The sequence below is a fragment of the Heterodontus francisci genome, chromosome 18 (genome assembly GCF_036365525.1).
Source record: "Heterodontus francisci isolate sHetFra1 chromosome 18, sHetFra1.hap1, whole genome shotgun sequence".
Lineage (NCBI taxonomy): Eukaryota > Metazoa > Chordata > Chondrichthyes > Heterodontiformes > Heterodontidae > Heterodontus > Heterodontus francisci.
The window spans coordinates 11,299,239-11,323,558 of NC_090388.1; the positions used below are offsets into that span (position 1 = coordinate 11,299,239).

The window sequence follows — 24,320 nt, forward strand, 5'->3', positions numbered from 1 at the left end:
ACCAAGGGATGAGCTGTTAGTATTACTGCCTTTACAGGGTGAACCGCTGAAAGCACGGTTCAGTGGACCATTAGAGTAGTCAAAAGGATTGGTAAATTATTTGATTAACATCCCAGATTGCGGGAAGAAGAATCGGCTACGTTTATAAGGGAATATTGACTGGTGAAAATAACCTAGAAGGACTTAGTTTTGTCCTTTCCCAAATATCTTGCTACACAAACCCTGATACCAAAACAGCACAGATGTATAGTTTTTCCACATGAAGGAGACTTATGATTTCCAGAGGAATATATTCAGATTTTCTACCAGAAAGTTCACAATACACAACTTGGTTGTTTATTATAATTAATTGTATATGATATTCCTTTAAACATTAAAGAAACAGGATCCATGTTGATACACTGCCTGTTAAACAGACTGATAAAATTGCTTTTGAGCCAATGTAAAACATGCACTTTACTAACAACTATGGTATCTAAAGCTAAGTTTTATAATTGTATGTACATTGTTCAATTGCTGGAAGTTAAAAATGGAGGACAATGTGCAAAATCCTGCATGACAACTCAAATTCAAGTGGGCAAAAAACGTTGCATTTCATTAAGCAAACAATCAATCATGTTTATAATGCACAGAAATCAAAATATGCAGCACATTTTGAAAGTATCAGAGAATATACATATACACTGTGTATTTCAGAATAGCATCCCCACTGAACTTTGTAAAAACAGGATTTTAGTGTCAGGATCAGAGCAAGGAAAGATATGCTTTTATCCAGACCATTTCTGTTAAATTAGCCAACTGAATATTTGAATTTACAGGATTCTGTTTGAAACCCATTTATTGATTTTAGTGCACAATTTTTATCTCCTTTAATGCAGTTGTGTGCTTAGCTAACACAAGATGAAGGGATTCCTTGCAGGTTACGCAACCTACAGCAATCCTGCATTAGTTATATTTATATGGCCTGTTCCCACCTTCCATCATGCCCCAGTGTTTGCTAAACCATATCAAATATTCAGCAGTAGTGATGGGGAATCAACGTGTTCTTAGATGTATTTATCCAATTCTCCTAGAAATGTTAAAATAAAATGGAGCAAACAAATTAATTGCAGTGGGGCAATTAATTTCTTGTACTCAGTTGTTCACTGAACTACACTTTTAAACAAAATAATTACTAAATTTGAATTTTATTAAAATCAAAATTTACTAAAAATGCTGAGATGTGGAGAACCCGAGAAAATTAGTCACAAAAACCATTTAATGTAAATACCTTTCAGTTGATATTCTATTCCTGTTTGCATTAACATTTTATGCAGTGTGCCAGCATAGTGTTAAATTATTTTTACCATAACTAGCCAAACAATAGAAAAAAAACTCTCATCAGAGCTGCATCCAGATGCAATTACATTCCACCAGAGACATGTGTCTCTATGTTGGCAATGGGGCTAGTTCACCAAGACAGAACATCTGGCTGTGAGACCAAAACTTGGGACCACTAAGAGCTCCCCTCCATTTTAGTAGTAGAAGCAGAAATTACTATCAATTTCACTCCTCTCCTCAGCACAGAGTTTGAAGGATGACGAGAAACACTGCAAACATTGGCTGGGATTTTGTCTCGGCGATGGGTGTCTTGACCACTGGCAAAAGTGCCGCCGGGAGCTCTGCGTCGCCTCCTCTGGGCAAGGCCTGCCAGATCAAGTGTCAATTAGGCACTTAAGTGGAAAGCGGTGGGCCTTCCCCGGGATCAAGAACCCCAGCAACGGAAATCATGCCTCCTGAGAGCTGTCGGTCAATCAAAGGCCGGCAGCTCTTTAACGGAGCAGCACCATCATGGAGACAGTGGCTGTTGCCAGTCGAGCACTCACCTGAGGCCCTGAAACCAGGCCACAGGTAAGTCACAGCAGGAAGGGTTTCACAGGGTGCAAGTCGCAGGGTGTAGAGGGGTCGGCAGCAAGAGCACGGGGTGGATCTCAGCAGGCCCCCCCTTACTTCCCGACGCCGGGTCCCCAATTGAGGCATGAGGGATTCCCCCACCCCCCAGAGCCGGCAAGCAACCTGCATGGGCTTGCTTGGCGTGCTCCCGGTGTGGTGACAAGCCTGCCCACCACTGGGCTAATTCTGGCAGCGGCAGGATGAGACCCTTAATTGGGCATTAGTTCCCCAGTTAAGGGCCTCAATTGGTGGCGGAGCAGGAAGACCGATCACAGGTCTTCCCACCACGGATTTAATTTGGGTGGATGCGAGATGAGTGGCGGAGTTCCCCTTGTTTTATCACTAACTTTTTCCACCAAAAACAAGGTGTTAAAAACCACTACTAAAAGAACAAAATATCAGGATTCTTAATAGACATAGTATATTAAAAAATAATAGACCTGTCTTGCTTATTCACAGTATGACTATTGCTTTGGTTAGAAAGTTAAAATCTTGCTAAATTAGATGCAAGAGTAGGTTTTTGGAAACTGGTTGACCACATGAAGGTTACAAGTTTGAGTCCCATGGATTAGCATCTCACTCAAATATACTTGGCTTAATTAATCAAATTCTGGAGGACTTTACAAATGCAAAGTGTTTAAATACGATGGAAGGGGATAAGAGGAATTTGACAAGTCCATAAAGATGCCTTGTATGCCTGCCTGACCATCATGATGCAGCACTGATGGTAGAGAATTCTGCTTCTCAGTACATTCCATCCTTCCAGATGAAAGAGGAGAAAAAGGAAGAAAAAAGTGCCATAAATGCATGGAATATGTCTGGGGAGTTACCATAAAATATATGTTAAAGTAATAGACATAAGTGGCAGTAGGCAGCTTGACAACAAAATGGAAGCTGATCCAAAGTCTGGATTCCAATTGGGGTACTCTGTCAGAAAATGAAGCAAAAAATATGTAATTGATTTGCAATAATGTTGCTAACATTACACTCAAATAAACCATTGATATTAATGTTTAAAACATACGGCTGATAATGTCACGATCTGGGTCACCTGATAATAGAAAGAGAAAAGTGGGAATTAAAAATTCACTATAAATTAATAACCATAAAAGGATAAAACTATTGACTACTTAACTTACTGCATAAATTGCTCCTACAAAAATCAGGACCACAATCAGTGCAAGGTGCTCCGTCAAAATATGGTCCATCTCCTTCATTTCCACTGCAAAAAAAAGATAGATGGAATCACAATTATTTGTGGGCTGTAACTTTATTTTCAAAAAGTAAGCTTAAAACAAGCTGAAGAGAACACTACATTGGAGGATGCCTTGCTTGACACTCCCAAGACAAGTTAACATGAACTGGGAACATCACATAGTGAAAAGAAGCTAAACATTGCCTCCAGGTCATTGCATGGAAGGTGAGAGAAATGTTTGTGATATACAAATATATGAAAATGATGAACAGGAAAAGAGAAGCTGGTCTATCAAGCCTGTCCCATACTGTCATGGGGCAACATAACACCTTGAGAGAATCAACAGATGTAGGGAAAGGGTGGGAAAGTGGACTTGAGGTAGATCAGCCATAATCTTATTGAATGGTGGAGCAGGCTCAGGGGCCGTATTGCATACTCCTGCTCCTATTTCTTCTGATCCCTTTTGCCCTCTCAACCAACCAGCAGCCATGCGTTCTCATGGGAGAGGCAAAAATACCAGAAAAAACCCTAGGCAAATTTGAGAATACAAATCTGTGAAATTCCTCTCCAGCTCTCCCCACCTCACAAAGGTGATGAAACAAGTTCCAGAAGACCGCACTGACTGGGAGACACATCACCCAATACCCCACCTAACTTTTCATAGAATCATAGAAAGTTTAATGCACAGCAAGAGGCCACTTGGCCCACCGTATCTGTGTCAGCCGAAAAACGATCCACCTATTCTAATCCCACCTTGCAGCATTTGGTCCATAGCCCTGCAGATTACAGCACTTGAGGTGCACATCCAGAATCCTTTTGAATGAGTTGAGGGTCTCTGCCTCAACTATCCTATCAGGCAGTGAGTTCCAGACCATCAGCACCCTCTGGCTGATAAAGTTTTTCCTCATCTCCCTTCTAATTTTTCTATCAGTCATTTTAAATCTATGCCCCCTAGTCACTGACCTCTCTGCTAAGGTGAATATATCCTTCACCTCCACTCTATCCAGGCCCCTTAAAATGTTGTACATTTCAATCAGATCTTCCCTCAGCCTTCTCTGTTCCAAGGAGAACAACCCCAACCTATCCAATCTTTCATCATAGCTGCATTTTTCCAATCCTGGCAACATCCTCGTAATCTCCTCTGTACCCTCTCTAGTGCAATTGCATCCTTTCTGTAATGAGATGACCAGAACTGCACACAGTACTCAAGTTGTGGCTTAACCAATGAGTTATACAGTTCCAGCATAACCTCGCTGTTCTTGTTTTTTATACCTCGGCTAATAAAGGAAAGGATTCCATACACCTTCTTAACCACCTTATCGACCTGTCCTGCGACCTTCAGGGATCTGTGGACATTCACTCCAAGGTCCTTCACTTCCTCCATACTTCTCGGTATTTTCCCATTAATCGCATATTCCTTTGCCTTGTTTGACCTCCCGAAATGCATCACCTCACGCTTCTCCAAGTTGAATTCCATTTGCCACTTTTCTGCCCATCTCAGCAGACCATCAATATCTTCCTACCGCCTACAGCTATCCTCCTCACCATCTGCCACACGGCCAATCTTTGTGTCATCTGCATACATCTTGATCATGCCCCCTACATTTACGTCCAAATTGTTAATATACAACACAAAAAGCAGGCGACCCAGTACTGAGCCCTGAGGAAGGCCAGTGGAAACAGCCCTCCAGTTACAAAAATGCCTGTCAACAATTTGATTCCTGTGACTTAGCCAATTTTGTATCCACCTTGCTGCATTTCCCTGGATCTCATGGGATTTTTTTTTTAACCAGTCTCCCATGTGGGACCTTGTCAAAAGCCTTGCTAAAATCCATGTAGACCACATCAACTGCACCGCCCTCATCTATCTTCCTTGTTACTTCTTCAAACAATTCAATCAAGTTGGTCAAACAAGATCTTCCCTTAACAAATCCATGCTGACTATCCTTGATTAATCTGTGCCCTTCTAAGTGACAGTTTATCCTGTCTCTCAGAATAGATTCCAATAATTTGCCCACTACTGAGGTTAGACTGACTGGCCTGTAATTACTTGGTCTATCCCTCGCTCCCTTTTTAAACAGAGGGACAACACCTGTATCCAGTGAGGACTGGAAAATGATGGTCAGACCCTCTGCTATTTCCTCTCTTGCTTCTTTTAACAGCCAAGGATACATTTCATCTGGCCCTGGTGATTTATCAACTTTCACGGATGCTAATCCCATTAATACTTCCTCTCTCCCTATGTTTATCATATCCAATACTTCACACTCTTCTTCCTTTACTACAATATCTGCATTGTCCCCCTCTTTTGTGAAGACAGAAGCAAAATATTAAGAACCCTACCAATATCTTCCGCTCCTACACATAGGTTACCTTTTTGGTCTTTTACAGGCCCTACTCTCTCCTTAGTTATCCTCTTATTCTTAATTTATTGATAAAACATCTTTGGGTGGACCTTGATTTTGTTTGCCAATATTCGTTCATGCCCTGCCTTTCTTTCCTAATTTCCTTTTTTTGATTAGATTAGAGATACAGCACTGAAACAGGCCCTTCGGCCCACCGAGTCTGTGCCGAACATCAACCACCCATTTATACTAATCCTACACTAATCTCCATCCATCAATATTGGCGACCACGCTCTGGAAGTGGTTCAAGAGTTCACCTACCTAGGCTCAACTATCACCAGTAACCTGTCTCTAGATGCGTAAATCAACAAGCGCATGGGTAAGGCTTCCACTGCTATGTCCAGACTGGCCAAGAGAGTGTGGGAAAATGGCGCACTGACACGGAACACAAAAGTCCGAGTGTATCAGGCCTGTGTCCTCAGTACCTTGCTCTACGGCAGCGAGGCCTGGACAACGTATGCCAGCCAAGAGCGACGTCTCAATTCATTCCATCTTCGCTGCCTTCGGAGAATACTTGGCATCAGGTGGCAGGACTATATCTCCAACACAGAAGTCCTTGAAGCGGCCAACACCCCCAGCTTATACACACTACTGAGTCAGCGGCGCTTGAGATGGCTTGGCCATGTGAGCCGCATGGAAGATGGCAGGATCCCCAAAGACACATTGTACAGCGAGCTCGCCACTGGTATCAGACCCACCGGCCGTCCATGTCTCCGTTATAAAGACGTCTGCAAACGCGACATGAAATCGTGTGACATTGATCACAAGTCGTGGGAGTCAGTTGCCAGCATTCGCCAGAGCTGGCGGGCAGCCATAAAGGCGGGGCTAAATTGTGGCGAGTCGAAGAGACTTAGTAGTTGGCAGGAAAAAAGACAGAGGCGCAAGGGGAGAGCCAACTGTGCAACAGCCCCAACAAACAAATTTCTCTGCAGCACCTGTGGAAGAGCCTGTCACTCCAGAATTGGCCTTTATAGCCACTCCAGGCGCTGCTTCACAAACCACTGACCACCTCCAGGCGCGTATCCATTGTCTCTCGAGATAAGGAGGCCCAAAAGAAAGAAAAAGAAAAAAAGACACTAATCCCATATTTCTACCAAACATCCCCACATATTTCCCTACCACCTACCTAGTGACAATTTATAATGGCCAATTTACCTATCAACCTGCAAGTCTTTTGGCTTGTAGGAGGAAACCGGAGCACCCGGAGAAAACCCACGCAGACACAGGGAGAACTTGCAAACTCCACACAGGCAGTACCCGGAATCGAACCCGGGTCCCTGGAGCTGTGAGGCTGCGGTGCTAACCACTACGCCACTGTGCCGCCCTTCCACTTTCTATACTCCTCTTGACTCTCTGTAGTATTGAGTTCTCGGTGTCGGACATAAGCTTTCCTTTTCTGCCTTATCTTACCCTGTAGGCTCCTTGACATCCATGGGGCTCTAGATTTGGCTGCCTCACCCTTTTTCTTTGTGGGAACATGTTTACCCTGAACCCCTTGAATCGCCCCTTTGAATGCTGTTCAAAGGGGAGATTCAGAACACTGTAGTTACAGAGGATAGAAATTCCAGCTAATTGCACCTAGAGATCAATAGGCTGAGGAAAGGGATAATAAGTGTGAAATGTGCGATATTGACATCCATGAAAATGGGCAACGGTGTTTAACGAGTGGCCAAGCCAATATTGCATGTTTTACACTGTCACCCAAAATCAAAATTACCCGCAAGGAGTTTAGAATAATCCTGACTAGCGCTCATTTCCATTATGGAACCTCCAAAACCAAGGACAGAAATCTTCCACACTAGTCATAGCAAACAAATACCAACAACAACAACTTACATTTATAAAGTGTATTTAACATAGGAGAACATTGTAAGATGCTTAACAAAACTCACAACAATAAAAACACAAAGCCACAGCAGGAAATGTCAGGACAGATGACCAAAAACTTGGTCAAAGAGATAAGTTTTAAGAAGCATTTTAAAAGAGGAGAGAGATGTAGAGAGGCTCAGATGTTTAGGGAGGGAATTCCATAACTTATGGCCAAGGTAGCTGTAATCATGGCTGCCAATGATGGAGGAATTAAAATTGGGGATATGTACGATGCCAGAATTGGAAGAACACAAAGATCTCAAAAGTTTGTACAGCTGGATGAGGCTACTGAGATAAGTAGGGACGAGGCCATGCGGAGATTTGAAAACAAGGATGAGTATTTTAAAATTGAGGCATTGTTGGACTGGGAGCCAGTGAAGGTAAGCGAGCACAAAGTTATGGGTAAATGAGATTTGGAGTGAATTAAGATAAAGGCAGCAGTTTTTGATGAGCTTCAGTTTATATAGAGTAGAGGATGGGAGGCCAGCTAGGAGAGCATTGGAATAGTCAAGTCTAGAGGTAACAAAGGAATAGATGAGGGTTTCAAGAGCATATAGGTTCAGGCAGGGACAGTATTGAGCTATGTTATGGAACTGGAAGTCAGCAATCTTGGTGATGGTGTGAATTCAGGGTCGGAAACTCATCTCGGGAGTCAAATATAATACCAAGGTTGCCTGGGATGTAAACGGTGGTCAGGGAGCAGAGTTTGTGGCAGGGACCAAAGACAATGGCTGAACATGCCAATATTTAGTTGGAGGAAATTTCTGCTCATCCAACATTGGATGTCGGTCAAATGATGTGACAAACCAGGGACAGTGGAATGGTCCAAAGAGGTGGTGGTGGGATAGAGCTGATATCACAGCATACATGTGGAATCCAATGATGTGTTTTTGGATGGAACTGCCAATGTGTAGCACCTAGGTGAGAAATAGAAGCGGGTCAAGGTTAGATTCTTGGGGGATTCCAGAGGAAACAGCGCATGCATGGGAGGAGAAGCCATTGCATAATGATTCTTTGGCGACCATTCAATAGATAAGAACGGAACCCAGTTGGGACAACGGAGAAGAGGAATTAGAGGAGGTTGGTGTGGTCAACTAAATTGAAGGCTGCAGATAGGCCGAGATGAATGAGGAGGGTTAGATTATCACATTCATAGACACAAAAAATATCATTTGTGACTTTGACAAGAGCTGTTTCAGTACTGTAGCCAGGCCAGAAACCTGGAATTGTGGGAAATGTGGGCATGGATACCCATTGGAACTATTGCACATACTTGTAGAAACTAGAATCATAGAAAGTTTACAGCACAGGAGGAGGCCACTTGGCCCATCGTGGCTGTGTGGCCAAAAAAAGCCACCCAGCATAATTCCAGCATTTGGTCTGTAGCCCAGCAGGTTACGGCACTTCATTTAAAAAAATCTATTCATTCGGAGGATGTGGGCATTGCTGGCTAGCCCAGCATTTATTGCCCATACCTAAACACCCTTGAGAAGGTGGTGGTGAACTGCTTTCTTAAACCGCTGTAGTCCTTGGGGTGTAGGTATACCAACAGTGCTGTTAGGAAGGGAGTTCCAGGATTTTGACCCAACGACAGTGAAGGAACTGCGATATAGTTCCAAGTCAGGATGGTAAGTGACTTGGAGGTGAACTTGCAGGTGGTGGTGTTCCAATGCATCCGCTGCCCTTGTCCTATTAGGTGGTAGAGGTCCTGGGTTTGAAAGGTGCTGTCAAAGGAGCCTTGGTGAGTTGCTGCAGTGTATCTTGTATATGATACACACTGCTGCCACTGTGCATCAGTAGGGGAGGGAGTGAATGTTGAAGGTGGTGAATGGGGTGGCAATCAAGCGAGCTGCTTTGTCCTGGATGGTGTCGAGCTTCTTGAGTGTTGTTGGAGCTGCACTCATCTAGGCAAGTGGAGAATATTCCATCACACTCCTGACTTGTGCCTTGTAGATGGTGGACAGGCATTGGGGAGACAGGAGGTGAGTTACTCGCCACAGAATTTCCAGCCTCTGACCTGCTCTTGTAACCCCTGCATTTATGTAGCTAGTCCAGTTCAGTTTCTGGTCAATGGTAGCCCCCAAGATGTTGATGGTGGGAGATTCAGCGATGGTAGTGCCATTGAACGTCAAGGGATGATGGTTGGATTCTCTCTTGTTTGAGATGATCATTGCCTGGCACTTGTGTGGCGCAAAAGTTACTTGCCATTTATCAGCCCAAGCCTAGATGTTGTCGAGGTCTTGCTGCATATGGACATGGGCTGCTTCAGTATCTGAGGAGTCGCGAATGGTGCTGAACATTGTGTTACCATCAGCGAACATCCCCACTTCTGACTCTATGATGGAGGGAAGATCATTGATGAAGCAGCTGCAGACAGTTGGGCCTAGGACACTACCCTGTGGAACTCCTACAGTGATGTCCTGGGACTGAAATTATTGCCATCCAACAACCACAACCATTTTCCTTTGTGCGAGGTATGACGCCAACCAGTGCAGAGATTTCCCCCTGATTCCCATTGACTTCAGTTTTGCTAGGGCTCATTAATGCCATACTCAGTCAAATGCTGCCTTGCTGTCAAGGGCAGTCACTCTCACCTCACCTCTAGAGTTCAGCTCTTTTATCCATGTTTGGACCAAGGCCGTAATGAAGTCAGGAGCTGAGTGGCCCTGGCAGAACCAAACCTGAGCGTCAGTGAGCAAGCTATTGCCTGAGCAAGTGCCGCTTGATAGCACTGTCGATCACCTGTTCCATCACTTTGCTGATGATCAAGAGCAGACTGATAGGGCGGTAATTGGCCGGTTTGGATTTATAAGTCGGTTTCCCAGGGGAACCTTTCCTAGTGTTAAGACCGACCGCTCAAGTCAAAGCCCCCAATCAAAATATACGATTCTGATTATGGTAGGAGAAATGCACTGTTCAGACCCGTCCCTCCACAGATCGCCTAACATACCATTTTTAAACTTTCCAAATTAAAGAAAGACCTAGCCAAATTGTACCATTTATTAACCCCAGAATGAGGCTAACCAAACCAGGTGTCTTTAGATCAACAAATTAACTGTTTAATTAGAAAAACTAAATTCCTAAACACTACTAAGATATAAACAACATTTAAAATAGAAAAATTAATGTCCTTGTATATTTACTCTCCTGCCGAAGTGAAATCTTCCAATGTGGAACAGTCCAAGGTTACTTGAAGTCCTCACAGATGGGGGGGTGGGGGAAGGTTCTTCAACAGCAGAACAGCCCGTTGTCTAATTCAGCAGCTGAATTAATGCTCTTCTTTTCCAGTGATGAATCTCAGCAATTACAGTTCAGCAGTTAAAGGAATTGGTTATTTGCTTTCAAGAAATTAATCCGGCTTGACATCAGAATTCTCAGAGTATAATCAATAGGATTTAAATAAACTGTGAGAGTGTTCTTTTTTCCTTCAGGATATGCTGGCTATCAAAAGCCAGCTTTTCAGCTCATTTCAAGTCAATCGGCAACAATGTATCTCGTATCCTTGGTCCCGAGTGGCTGCATCCTACGTCAATGAGAATGCAGCCTTTGACTCAGTCCCTGGAGCTTGATGCCTTAAAGCAGTACTGATACTGTTACAGCCTTAAAGGCACACTGCATACTTCCCAGAATAAAAAACTACAGGATTATAACACTAGGTAGATGCCAGCGTTGTAGCTGTACTGGAACAGCTTGGCTAGGGGCGCGGCTACTTCTGGAGCACAAGTCTTCAGTACTGTTGCCGGAATGTAGTCAGGGGCCATAGCCTTTGCAGTAGCCAGTACCTTCAGCCGCTTCTTGCTATCAAGTGGAGTGAATCGGAATGGATGAAGACTGGCATCTGTGATACTGGAGACCTCAGGAGGAGACCAAAATGGATCATCCACTCGGCACTTCTGGTTGAAGATGGATGCAAATGCTCATCCTTGTCTTTTGCACTGACGTGCTGGGCTCACCCATTCTTGAGGAAATGGATGTCTGTGCAGCCTCCTCTTCCTGTCAGTTGCTTAACTGTCCACCGCCATTCACAATAGGATGTGGCACGACTGCAGAACTTAGATCTGATCCGTTGGTTGTGGGATCACTTAGCCCTGTCTATCGCATGCTGCTTACGCTGTTTCAAATGTAAGTAGTCCTGTGTTGTAGCTTCACCAGACTGACACCTCATTTTTAGGTATGTCTGCTGCTGCTCCTGGCATGCCCTCATGCACTCTTCATTGAACCAGGGTTGGTCACCCAGCTTGATGGTAATGGTAGAGTGGGGCAAATGCCGGGCCATGAGCTTACAGATTGTGGTTGAATATAATTCTGCTGCTGGTGATGGCCCACAACGCCTCATGGATGCCCAGTTTTGAGTTGCTAGATCTGTTTGAAATCTATCCCCTTTAGCATGGTGGTAGTGCCACACAACACAATGGAGGGTACCCTCAGTGTGAAGACGGGACTTAGTCTCCACAAGGACTGTGTAGTGGTCACTCCTGCCAATACTGTCATGGACAGATGCATCTGTGACAGGTAGATTGATGAGGAGAAAATCAAGTATGCTTTTCCCTCTTGTTGGTTCCCTCACCATCTGCCACCACCTGTCAGGTGCACATCCAGACACCTTTTAAACGAACTAAGGTTTTCTGCCTCCCACCCTTTCAAGCAGTGAGTGCAGTTTACCGGGTGGTGGTGGTACCCCTCCACTGCCTTTGTTCGGCGGAGAGGTTCATCTGTTGACTTTTTTTTAAATTAAAATAAAACCACCCAGTTTGTATATTTACCACCACCCTCTGGGTGAAAAAATGTTTCATTTCCCCTCTAATCCTTCTACCAATCACTTTAAATCTATGCCCCCTAGTCACTGACCTCTGTGCTAAGGTAAATAGGCCCTTCCCATTCACTGTATCCAGGCCCCTCACAATTTTGCACATCTTAATGATATCTCCCCTGAGCCTCTGCTGTTCCAAGGAGAACAAGTCCAGCCTATCCAATCTTTCCTCATAGCTGCAATTTTCTAGTCCTGGCAACGTCCTTGTAAATCTCCTCTGTACCCTCTCTAGCGCAATAATATCCTTTCTGTAATGAGGTCGCCAGAACAGCACGCAGCACTCAAACTGTGGCCTAACTAATGTTTTATATAGTTCCAGCATAAACTCCCTACTCTTACATTCTATGCCTTGACTAATAAAGAAAAGGATTCCATATGCCTTCTTAATCACCTTATTGACTTGTCCTGCTACCTTCGGGAATCTGTGGACATATACTCCAAGATCCCTCACTTCCTCTACACTTCTCAGTATCCTCCCATTTATTTTGTATTCTTTTGCCTTGTTTGACCTCCCCAAAGGCATCACCTCACACTTCCCTGGGTTAAATTCCAGTTGCCACTTTTCTATCCACCTGACCAGTCCATTGATATCTTCCTGCAGTCTACTGCTATTGTCCTCGTTATTAACCACGCAACCAATTTTTCTGTTGTCTGCAAACTTAGCGATCATTCCCCCTACATTTACATTTAAATTGTTAAAATATACCACAAAAAGCAGGGTGCCTAATACGGAACCCTGTAGAACCCCACTGTAAACAGCCTTCCAGTCTCAAAAACACCCGTCAATAATTATCTGCAGTGTTCCAGTGAACATCAACGCAAGCTCGAGGAACAGCATCTCATTTACCGATTAGGCACACTACAACCTGCCGGACTGAACATTGAGTTCAATAATTTCAGAGCATGACAGCCCCCCATTTTACTTTCATTTTTAGTTATTTTTTCTTAACATTCTTTTTTACAATCCTTTTTTTGCATTTATTTCATTTCATCTTTGTTTGTTCAGTTTGCTTACCCACTGTTTTTTTTCAGGTTTGCACTTGCTGCTGTTCAATATTCAGTGTATTTATACCTAATCTGTACTAATGCTTTGTCTTTCAACACACCATTAACATATTGTTTGCCTTTGCTCCATGATCTTTGGGTCAGCTATGTGGCCTGGTCCAATCTAGACCTCCTTTGTTATCTCTTGCCCCACCCCCACCTCACTTGCTTATAACCTGTGACTTTTCTAATATTTGTCAGTTCCGATGAAGGGTCACTGACCCGAAACGTTAACTCTGCTTCTCTTTCCACAGATGCTGCCAGACCTGCTGAGTGATTCCAGCATTTCTTGTTTTTACGTTCATAATTATCCTTTGTTTCCCGCCACTGAGTCAATTTTGTATCCTGTTTGCTACATTCCCCTGGATATCCTATCTCTCAGAATTAATTCCAATAATTTGCCCACTACTAAGGTAGATAAGTCCCCAGGGCCTGATGGGATCTACCCCAGAATACTGAGGGAGGCAAGGGAGGAAATTGCTGGGGCCTTGACAGAAATCTTTGCATCCTCATTGGCTACAGGTGAGGTCCCAGAGGACTGGAAAATAGCCAATGTTGTTCCTTTGTTTAAGAAGGGTAGCAAGGATAATCCAGGAAATTATAGGCCGGTGAGCCTTACGCCAGTGGTAGGGAAATTATTAGAGAGGATTCTTGGGGACAGGATTTACTCCCATTTGGAAACAAACGAACTTATTAGCAAGAGGCAGCATGGTTTTGTGAAGGGGAGGTTGTGTCTCACTAATTTGATTGAGTTTTTTGAGGAAGTGACGAAGATGATTGATGAAGGAAGGGCAATGGATGTTATCTATATGGACTTCAGTAAAGCCTTTGACAAGGTCCCTCATGGCAGACTGGTACAAAAGGTGAAGTCACACAGGATGAGGTGAGCTGGCAAGATGGATATAGAACTGGCTGGGTCACAGAAGACAGAGGGTAGCAGTGGAAGGGTGCTTTTCTGAATGGAGGGATGTGACTAGTAGTGTTCCGCAGGGATCAGTGCTGGGACCTTTGCTGTTTGTAGTATATATAAATGATTTGGAGGAAAATGTAGCTGGTCTGATTAGTAAGTTTGTGGACGATACAGAGGTTGGTAGAGTTGCGGATAGTGATGAGGATTGTCAGAGGATACAGCAGGATATAAATTGGTTGGAGACTTGGGCAGAGAAATGGCAGATGGAGTTTAATCCGGACAAATGTGAGGTAATGCCTTTTGGAAGGTCTAATGCAGGTGGGAAGTATACAGTAAATGGCAGAACCCTTAGGAGTATTGACAGGCAGAGAGATCTGGGCGTACAGGTCCACAGGTCACTGAAAGTGGCAACGCAGGTGGATAAGGTAGTCAAGAAGGCATACGGCATGCTTGCCTTCATCGGTCGGGGCATAGAGTATAAAAATTGGCAAGTCATGTTGCAGCTGTACAGAACTTTAGTTAGGCCACACTTAGAATATTGCGTGCAATTCTGGTCGCCACACTACCAGAAGGACGTGGAGGCTTTGAAGAGGGTACAGAAGAGGTTTACCAGGATGTTGCCTGGTCTGGAGGGCATTAGCTATGAGGAGAGGTTGGATAAACTCGGATTGTTTTCACTGGAACGACGGAGGTGGAGGGGCGACGATAGAGGTTTACAAAGTTATGAGCGGCATGGACAGAGTGGATAGTCAGAAGCTTTTTCCCAGGGTGGAAGAGTCACTAGGGGACATAGGTTTAAGGTGAGAGGGGCAAAGTTTAGAGGGGATGTGCGAGGCAAGTTCTTTACACAGAGGGTGGTGAGTGCCTGGAACTTGCTGCCGGAGGAGGACGTGGAAGCAGGTTTGACAGCGACGTTTAAGAGACATTTTGACAAATACATGAATAGGATGGGAATAGAGGGATACGGTCCCCGGAAGTGCAGAAGGTTTTCATTTAGGCAGGCATCAAGATCGGCGCAGGCTTGGAGGGCCGAATGGCCTGTTCCTATGCTGTACTGTTCTTTGTACTGGCCTGTAATTATTCAATCTATCCCTCGCTCCCTTTTTAAACAAAGGTACAATGTTAGCAGACCTCCAATCCTCCGGCACCGTACCTGTATGCTATTCCGGATATAATACATATCAGATACAATAAAGATTGCCTTGCGCCAATAACCATTCTCAGTACTTGAGCTTGTTGTCTAATAGTGATTTAAAACAATTAATTGTGATCCTTGCAGCAGCAGAAAATGAGGAGCCTTCTCCTGAAAATCCATGTCTGTGGCTATGTATCTTTGACAACGCTCTTGTATGACCTTCTTCTGACAGCAGTACAACTGGCAGAAAGTGGCTTGTCCAGCTGGTAACCTTCAGATAGGTCAGAAAGAATGGTACAGTGTTCAATATGCTCATTGATGATGGAACATCAGAGTAGAGAGTGCCTCAAACGGTTAACGTGGATGCTGCCTGCTTTCCACTGAAATATTACCAGAGCTACGTAATGTCAAAGAATGACAGCTATTGTGAGTTTGTTCCCCCTGCCAGTGTAGTCACTGGAGGGTAGTTGGCTTTTCCATGCTATAGTGCTGATCTATGACAATCTCAGCCCATCTATACTTGGTTGACTGAACTTTCACAGTTGGTGCAGTTGGAGCTTCTAGGAAGGAACCAACATTGCTGTGTGCTCATTACAGCAATGGTCATCACCCTTGAAAGTCAACCCCATTGTTCTACACTACCTCCTGACACTACCTACACTGTAATTCCTGCGCTGTATCAGAAGTCGCTTTTGCACGTGTGTAGATGCCCCATATTGCACCCACCTATGCATGCAGTTTTTCCGATCCATGACGTCAGAAAGCACCCTTCCTCCATGTACTGATGCCAGTCAGGTGTTTTTGTTGACAATGCAACCACTAGATGGCACTACTCATATATGTGCAAATGTATTATCATTGACAGAAACGTCACTGTCAGCAACTCTCAGGCAGCTGTCTGTAATAAAGATGGCGCTGCTCAATCTTACACAGAGAAGCGAATAAACTCTGCATTGGCTTCTCTTCCCCACTCCTTCTTGCCCAACAGCTTGCCCCTTCTCCTCACTCTCTCCCACCCGACTGCTCGCCGCTTCTCCTCCCTGCTCCCTCCCGCCCAACTGCTCGCCGCTTCTCCTCCCTGCTCCCTCCCACTCAACTGTTCTCTGCTTGTCCTCCTCGCTGTCTCCAGCCCCAACTGCTCACCACCCATCCTCCACCTTCCCCCACCGCAGGGTCAGTTGATCCGTGTGTGGTAACGTCAGCACGCACATGCAAGGATTAATGCTGCCGAGTGTTCTGACACACTCGGATGTGTCGGCAATCACTCAGCATTGTCAGGAGATACACTGATGCCAGCAACAGTGGGCACACATGCAGAACAGTAGGGCTGTAGACAGAGATACATGGTGATGGCAACTGCATGGTGATGTCAACCCACTCACCGGGTATTCTTTCAGTGGTGCCATTTTGAAAATATCTCAAACCCTGACATTTTCTGAGGTTGGGCTCTACCAGAAGATTTCAAATTTTGCATAGTGAAATAGTTTCAGAGTTGAGTCCTTCTGAGCATTCGCCTACAATTTATTTATCAGAACTTTTACTGCAATTGTATGCTCTCTGTGAGAGGTTCCATGGCTGTGGGACTGGTGAGCTCCTTTGCTCTGGATTGGAATCCCTGTCCTTCGCTTCACCTCTCCCCTCCCTGATCATCTCTTCGTCATTGTCTAAGTTCCACTGCCTCCAATAATGCGTGTACTTTTAAAATGTTTAGTATTTTAATGTTATTTCCGCCAAACACATCCAGATGAGGCTCACCGTTGCCCATCCCCTGACCATGTGCTGCTGGATTACCAGCTTTACCTTCCAACAGTATGTTTCGTGGTCAGGAATTTTTTTCCTATGCTATAGTCCATATCTCTTCCACTTATGAACTTATATTGACCACCAAATTCGGCATAATCTTTTCACTCACACTGTCTATGAAATGCTTTCTGTGACTCTTCATCTGATGTTTCCTGTGTAATCCTGAGCTGCTGATGACTATGATGGCTACTCTAATTGATACAACAAAGCAATTCCTTACCATATTTATATCCCTGGAGTTCGACAGTAACAATGAATTAAGCAGTAAACTGGAAAAACTTCAACAGATAATGTGTTCTGCAGGCACACCCCTGATGCACCTTGGGATGTTTTACTATGTTAACAGCGCTGTATAGCTGCAGGTTGTTGTTGTTACAGGCAATGGAGAGTCTATTTAAGAAAGGAGAACAAGAAACCAGAGGATCTAAATTGCCAGCCACTTCAAGTCTATCTTGCTGAACCTGTGCTGTGTCCACTATGCGCAGCCACGGATCTGTTCCACTGGGATGCAACCGAACCAGAGGCTGTAGTTGATACATTTCTAATAGTATAATGTGTCACATCCCTGTATCACTGTGCTTTGTTGATTGCAGGAATTAACAGGGCTACGAAAGATAGCTCCCAAAATCTGCTGTGGTGATAATGGTGCCCTCTCCTCCTCCTGAGGTGGTTGCCAAATCCGTCATGGCAAGGGCTGCGCTCTCATGATTTCCAGGTTATGAATAATGCAGCACGGCACCAGAAATTGTAACACATGGTCCACCAAATGCTGGAGGGCTCCTCCACAGTGGCTGAGGCAGCAGAGACTTTGCTTCACCATCCAATCGCTGCTCAATGATGCTTCTTGTGGTAGAATGGGTCTCTTATATAAGTGCTGGAGATGAGTGACTGGGTTGTGGAGAGACTCATCAGCCATATGTAATCTGGGTAGCCATTGTTGTCCAGCATGCATCCTCTGGTTTGATGCCATGACTGAAAGATTGCTGGAACAGCCAACTGGCGCAGGGTGAAGGCATCATGCTGCTGCCAGGATAACTGGCATTTACCAGCATGATGAGCTGCATATAGTCACATATCAACTGCACATGAAAGTAAGTTCTACAGTGCCAATACATCGCAGCATTGAGAGGCAGTGCCCACAAAGCCACGAGTATGCAGTCCTCTCTCCTGGCATATAGCCTCTGGCGCTTCCCAGATGCAGGAATGGACAGCGAACTGTGACATATGAGTCATGTCAACTATATCGCTGGTGAGGGTTTCCTCTTGCTGCTGAATTGTTGTTCAGCTCTGCATGTTTATGATAGGGTGATAACTCGATTGTCGAGATCTGAAAATCTGTCATAGAAAGTTTACGGCATTGAAGTAGACAACTTGGCCCATCATGTCTGCACTGGCCGAAAAACGAGCCACCCAGTCTAATCCCACCTTCCAGCTTTTGGTCCCTAGCCCTGCAAGTTACGGCATTTGAGGTGCATATCCAGGCACCTTTTAAATGAGTTGAGGGTTTCTGCCTCTACTACTCTTTCAGGCAGTGAGTTCTAGACACCCACCATCTCCTGGGTGAAAAGTTTTTCTTAATTTCCCCTCTTTCTACCAATCACTTTAAATCTATGCCCCCTAGTCAGTGACCTCTCTAAGGTAAACAGGCCCTCCACATCCACTCTATCCAGGCCCCTCACAATTTTGTACATTTCAATCAGATCTCCCCTCAGCCTTCTCAGTTACAAGGAGAACAACTCCAGCCTATCCAATCTTTCATCATAGCTGCATTTTTCCAGTCCCGGCAACATCCTAGTAAATCTCCTCTGTACCACCTCTAGTGCAATTACATCCTTTCTGTAATGAGGTGACCAGAACTGCACACAGTACTTAACAGCCTGGGGTAAATTTCATCACGCCTAACCAATGAGTTATACAGTTCCAGGATAACCTCCCTGCTCTAATATCCTATACCTCGGCTAATAAAAGAAAGGATTCCATATGCTTTCTTAACCACCTTATCGACCTGTTCTGCTACCTTCAGGGATATGTGGATATTCACTTCCTCTACACCTCTCAGTATGCTCCCATTAATTGTGTATTCCTTTGCCTTGTTTGACTTCCCCAAATGCATCACCTCGCTCTTCTCCAGGGTGAATTCCATTTGACACTTTTCTGCCCACCTGACCAGTCCATTAATATCTTCCTGCAGTCTACAGCTATCCTCCTCACTACCTACCACACAACCAATCTTTTGTGTCATCTGTAAACTTCTTGATCATTCCCCCTACATTTACGTCCAAATCGTTAATATATATCACAAAAAGGAGGGGATCCAGTATTGAGCCTTGCAGAATGCCAGTGGAAACAGCCCTCCAGTCGTAAAAACACCCGTCATCAATTATCCTTGGTTTCTTGCCACTGAGCCAATTTTGTATCCACCTTGCTACATTTCCCTGGATCCCATGGGCTTTTATTTTTATAACCAGTCTGCCACGTCAAAGGCTTTGCTAAAATCCACGTCAACCACATCAACTGCACCGCCCTCATCCATTTTCCTTGTTACTTCTTCAAACAATTCAATCAAGTTGGTCAAACAAGATTTTCCCTTAACATATCCATGCTGACTATCCTTGATTAATCTGTGCCCTTCTAAATGACAGTTTATCCTGTCTCTCAGAATAGATTCCAATAATTTGCCCACTACTGAGGTTAGACTGACTGGCCTGTAATTATTCGGTCTATCCCTCGCTCCCTTTTTGAACAGAGGGACAACGTTAGCAGTCCTCCAGTACCATACCTGTATCCAGTGAGGACTGGAAAATGATGGTCAGGCCTTCCGCTATTTCCTCTCTTGCTTCTTTTAACAGCCTGGGGTAAATTTCATCCGGCCCTGGTGATTTATCAACTTTCAAGGATGCGAGTCCCATTAATACTTCCTCTCTTCCTATGTTTATCACATCCGATACTTCACACCCCTCCTCATTAACTACAATATCTGCATTGTCCCCCTTTTTTTTGAAAACAGATGCAAAATATTTATTAAGAGCAATACCAACATCTTCCTCCCCTATGTATAGGTTACCTTTTCTGTCTTTTGTGGGCCCTACTCTTTCCTTAGTTATCATCTTACTCTTAATGCACTGATAAAACATCTTTGGGTTCGCCTTGATTTTGCTTGCAAGGCAGGGCTGGCGTCACAACAGCATTAGGCTCTTTCTGACACTAAGAACTGCCTACTCTGCATACTTGCAAGCCAAGCTTGTAACCCTTGGGATCCTGTAGTACCTCTGAAGTACTGGTGTTACAGAGTTGAATTTTGCATCCTTTAAGTTTTGAACCGGACATACCATATGATCATGGGCCAGGACAGCTAGCAGTCACCTGATGTCATGGTATGAAGCATGACTCCAGGGTGATCAAGTAAATCCAATCAGGAAACCTTAAATCTTGAGAGGAACAGAGAGAAGTGGTCGTGAATCACAAGTGGAGCAATGAGGAGTGGTCTCTCTGACACACGGAAAAATCTACGAAAAATCTGAAGAAATGGCGTCAGAGGAGTCATGATGCTTGAAAAACTGCGACTAAGTAACTAATTTATTTCATCACTTAGTCAGGTGTACGATTGATTATATAACTGAATTTAGTGCTTCATGAATTTAGCAGATACAAGGCAAGATTATGAAAAATAACTAAATAGAGGACATTAGTATGGAAGGGTTTGGAAGTTGCCTCAGAGTCATAGAATCATAGAATGGTTACAGTACAGAAGGCGGCCATTCGGCCTGTTGTGTCATGGAATCACAGAAGAATTTAAGAGGAACTCAGCTAGTCCCACTCCCCTGCCTTTTCCCCATAGCCCTGCGTATTTTTTCTAATCAGATAATTATACAATTCCCTTCTGAAAGCCATAATTGAATCTGCCTCCACCACACTCTCATGCAGTGCATTCTTGATCCTAACCACTCGCTGCATAAAAACGTTTTTCCTCATGTTGCAGTGGGTAGTTTTGTTGTTCACCTGAAATCGGTTCCTCTGGTTTACGACCCTTCCGCCAATGGGAACAGTTTCTGCATCTTCTCTGTCCAGACCCCACCCAATTTTGAACACCTCTACAAATCTCTTCTCAACCTTCTCTTTTCTACGGACAGCAACCAGCTTCTTCAATCTATCCATGTTAATGAAGTCCCTCATCCCTGGAAACATTCTCGTAAATCTTTTCTGCACTCTCTCTAATGCTTTCACATCCTTCCTGAACTGTGTTGCCCAGAACTGGACACAATACTCCCATCGAGGGCAAAAGCTGAGATATAACAATAAGGAGTGTGGGTCGAGTAAACAGTGAAATAAAGGAGTTAATATACAAAAAGAAATAGAGTAAATGAGTTGGAGGCAGAACAGTTTAAAAAGAGCCCCAAACATTAAACTGATTTCAGTTACATAGTGAAATAAATGAAGCAGGGATATATATGGATGGCAGTGCAGGTGGTGTGCCACAACTGCAGCACGTCGGGGTTTGTGAAAAGAATCATGATTCTGGACAACTACATCAGCAGTGAATGTCTGTATCTTGAGGAACTCATCTCAGAGTTGTTAGCTGGGCTCTGAACTGCAGACAATGCAGGACATCAGAGAGGTTCAGAGGTTATGCTTCCTGTCCGGTCACAGGGTTAAGGACATCTCATGGCTGGTGTTGAATTTGAATTGGGAGGAGTTGGGGGTGAACCTTGTTGTGGTCTGTGTAGGAACCATTGGCATATGCACAACCAGGAATTAAGTTCTACCAAGGGATCGAGGAACTTGGGTCCAAGCCCAACACAGAACCTCATGGATTTTAATGTCTGGATTGTTCATTGACTTTGCACTTTTGTTGTCAGGTATCTCGCCATGGGCTGCAAGGCCATTGTGACATTGAAATTCAAAATGGCTATGAATAGGCAGTGTGTTAATTGTGCATACCGGCCACGACCTGGATTTGGAATGTTTATGTTTCTACGCCAGGAAACGACAACTCAAACGGGATGAAACGTAGAAAGTAGAAAAGTTGGTCAAGCTGCACGCCAGGGACAAGCAGCTGAAGAATTATGTTCAGCGAACATTGAATAAGACTGTAATCCTGAGCGACATCAGAACTACAAAGACACGGCTCAAAACAGGTGATGACAGCATGGATGCACTCTGTGATACTCTGGAGAAGATTCAACAGAACGAGGTGATGGTGCATGTTGGCCAACAAGCAAACCACATCCAGTTTGTGGCCTTCATGACATCGGCAATGATGTCCCGACTGGAGGCCTTTTCTGGACTGCTGCTCATGGATGGGACATACAAAATCAACAAGTTTAACTACCCATTGTATCAGACGATGGTGCAGGAATATTTTGGCAGAGGCAGAAGCATGTTCTACACCATGGTGAGGAATGAGACAGCTGAGATGCTGGATGAGATAATGGGTCAGTTTGTTAAAATGATGGAATCCAGCATCAAACAGGTGAAGATGGTACTTGTGGATAAGAACATCACGAGATAAATGCAATCAAAAAGCATCTCCCAGCTGATACTGTGTTCCTTTGCCAATTCCATGTTATACAGAGAATGAGGAAGATCTGCAGTTACACAGTTGGACAGTGGTCAGAAGCAACAATTGTTTAGGGCCTGCAGAGTCATGGTTCGTGCACCCTCAGAGGAGCAAATAATATCGTACGTGTAAAGGACTGGGCACCTCCACCAACCACTTCTGGCTTCCACAGAAGGAGATGTGGGCATCATATTTCCAAAGTAATGTTCTAACTTTCAGGAATAACACCTATGATCGGACTGAGTCGGAGAAAGACAAGATAAAGCTCCTGCTCTACTCCTCCTCATCTATGAAGGAATGCATCTCAGCACTCATCTTCCACAATGATGTCTTGATACATTCCTACTCCACATTCCTGCAGGGAGCCTCTTTCAAGCGTGTTGCAGAGTCACAGGCTGATCTACAATCATTCTATGAAGGGTTCACCAGCCACAACATGAAGCTGGTGCATGAAAATTACTGTTAGCCCCATTACACGAGCTTCAAGCAGCGGACGCGGGCACAATGTCTGTGACTTCTGGTGACAAGGAGTACACACAGCAGAAACATGATGGCCAAGTTACCTGCTGCTGCAGCTTCTGGATTCAGAATGTGTCACCCTGCAAATATGCTATTGTAGTGGAGAGGCATCTGGACTTGTCTCTGGAGAGACATGCTCCCAACAGCCATTGGTGAGCATCACAGTCATCCGCTGAGGAAGACAAGGCTGCTACAGTTGTTGATACCAAGGCCCAGTCAAGGCCCCTCAGCAACAATGAGAAGTACTGTACAGCTGCAGACTTCATACATCAGCTACATTACATTTTGTTGCACAGTGGAGCAGCCAGTTTCCAGTAAAGAGTGGACAGGCTGGAACGCCAGATTCACAACTGGCAGCAAAGACTGGCACATGAGATAGAATGTCTTGATGAAGGCGCTGGACTGAGTCATCTGTTGTGAGATGTCTTTGGATGGAGCAGGCACAAACGTTCCAACTGACTCACGTGATCGCGCACAATTCACCGATTGTGAGGACCTCGTCTCACGCCAACATCCCTGGATGACAATGATCCTGCACTCAGCCTAATGAGCTGTTTGACCATGCATACACCTGCCTGCACTTCCCTCACCTGAGAAGTCCTCATCTCAGTGTGGTGTCATGCTGGGAGAGCCAAACACCTCATGGGTCATAACAATGGAAGAAAATAATGACACTTGCACACAAATGCCTGCTTCCTTGCAGAGTCCCACCCCCAAAACAATTGTACAGAGCCTTCTGAAGCTCCATGGATGTCAGCTGGTGTCTGTTGAACAGCAAGGATGTCCAAAGGGATCAAACGCCTGGGAAGCATTCAGTACGAAGAAGCAGCATGCAACAAAGAAAGAATCAAAGCACAGAGCCCATGATTTCTTGTGACCATGGATACTCTCGCTGGTTCCAACCTTGCTGCTCCCCACCTCAAGTGGACCCCCACACATTCCAGTGTGAGTGTCATGCATCATAGCTAATGTCATGATTGTGCTTCGATCAATGACTGCTGCCACCAACAAGGAAAATGCCGCTGAGCTTTTAACTCACAATCCCATGCACCCATTACCAGTGCTCATTGGCCTACTTTGACGCCTGGGTCAGCAAAACATCCATTGAATAATTCTCATCCTTGTTCTCAAATCCCTCCAT

General features: G+C 44.5%; 1 protein-coding gene across 1 annotated transcript in view; it reads right to left on the reverse strand.

Moving 5' to 3' along the window:
- Positions 1-361: 361 nt before the first annotated feature.
- Positions 362-24,320, reverse strand: part of LOC137379790 (glioma pathogenesis-related protein 1-like) — a 61,010-nt gene continuing 37,051 nt past the window's right edge. The window contains exons 4-6 of the mRNA XM_068051160.1: positions 3,072-3,154; positions 2,957-2,983; positions 362-2,859 (exon numbers count right to left, since the gene is read on the reverse strand). Coding sequence (XP_067907261.1) covers positions 2,759-2,859; positions 2,957-2,983; positions 3,072-3,154 — 211 coding nt within the window. The 3' untranslated portion in view covers positions 362-2,758. The remainder of the gene's footprint in view (positions 2,860-2,956; positions 2,984-3,071; positions 3,155-24,320) is intronic.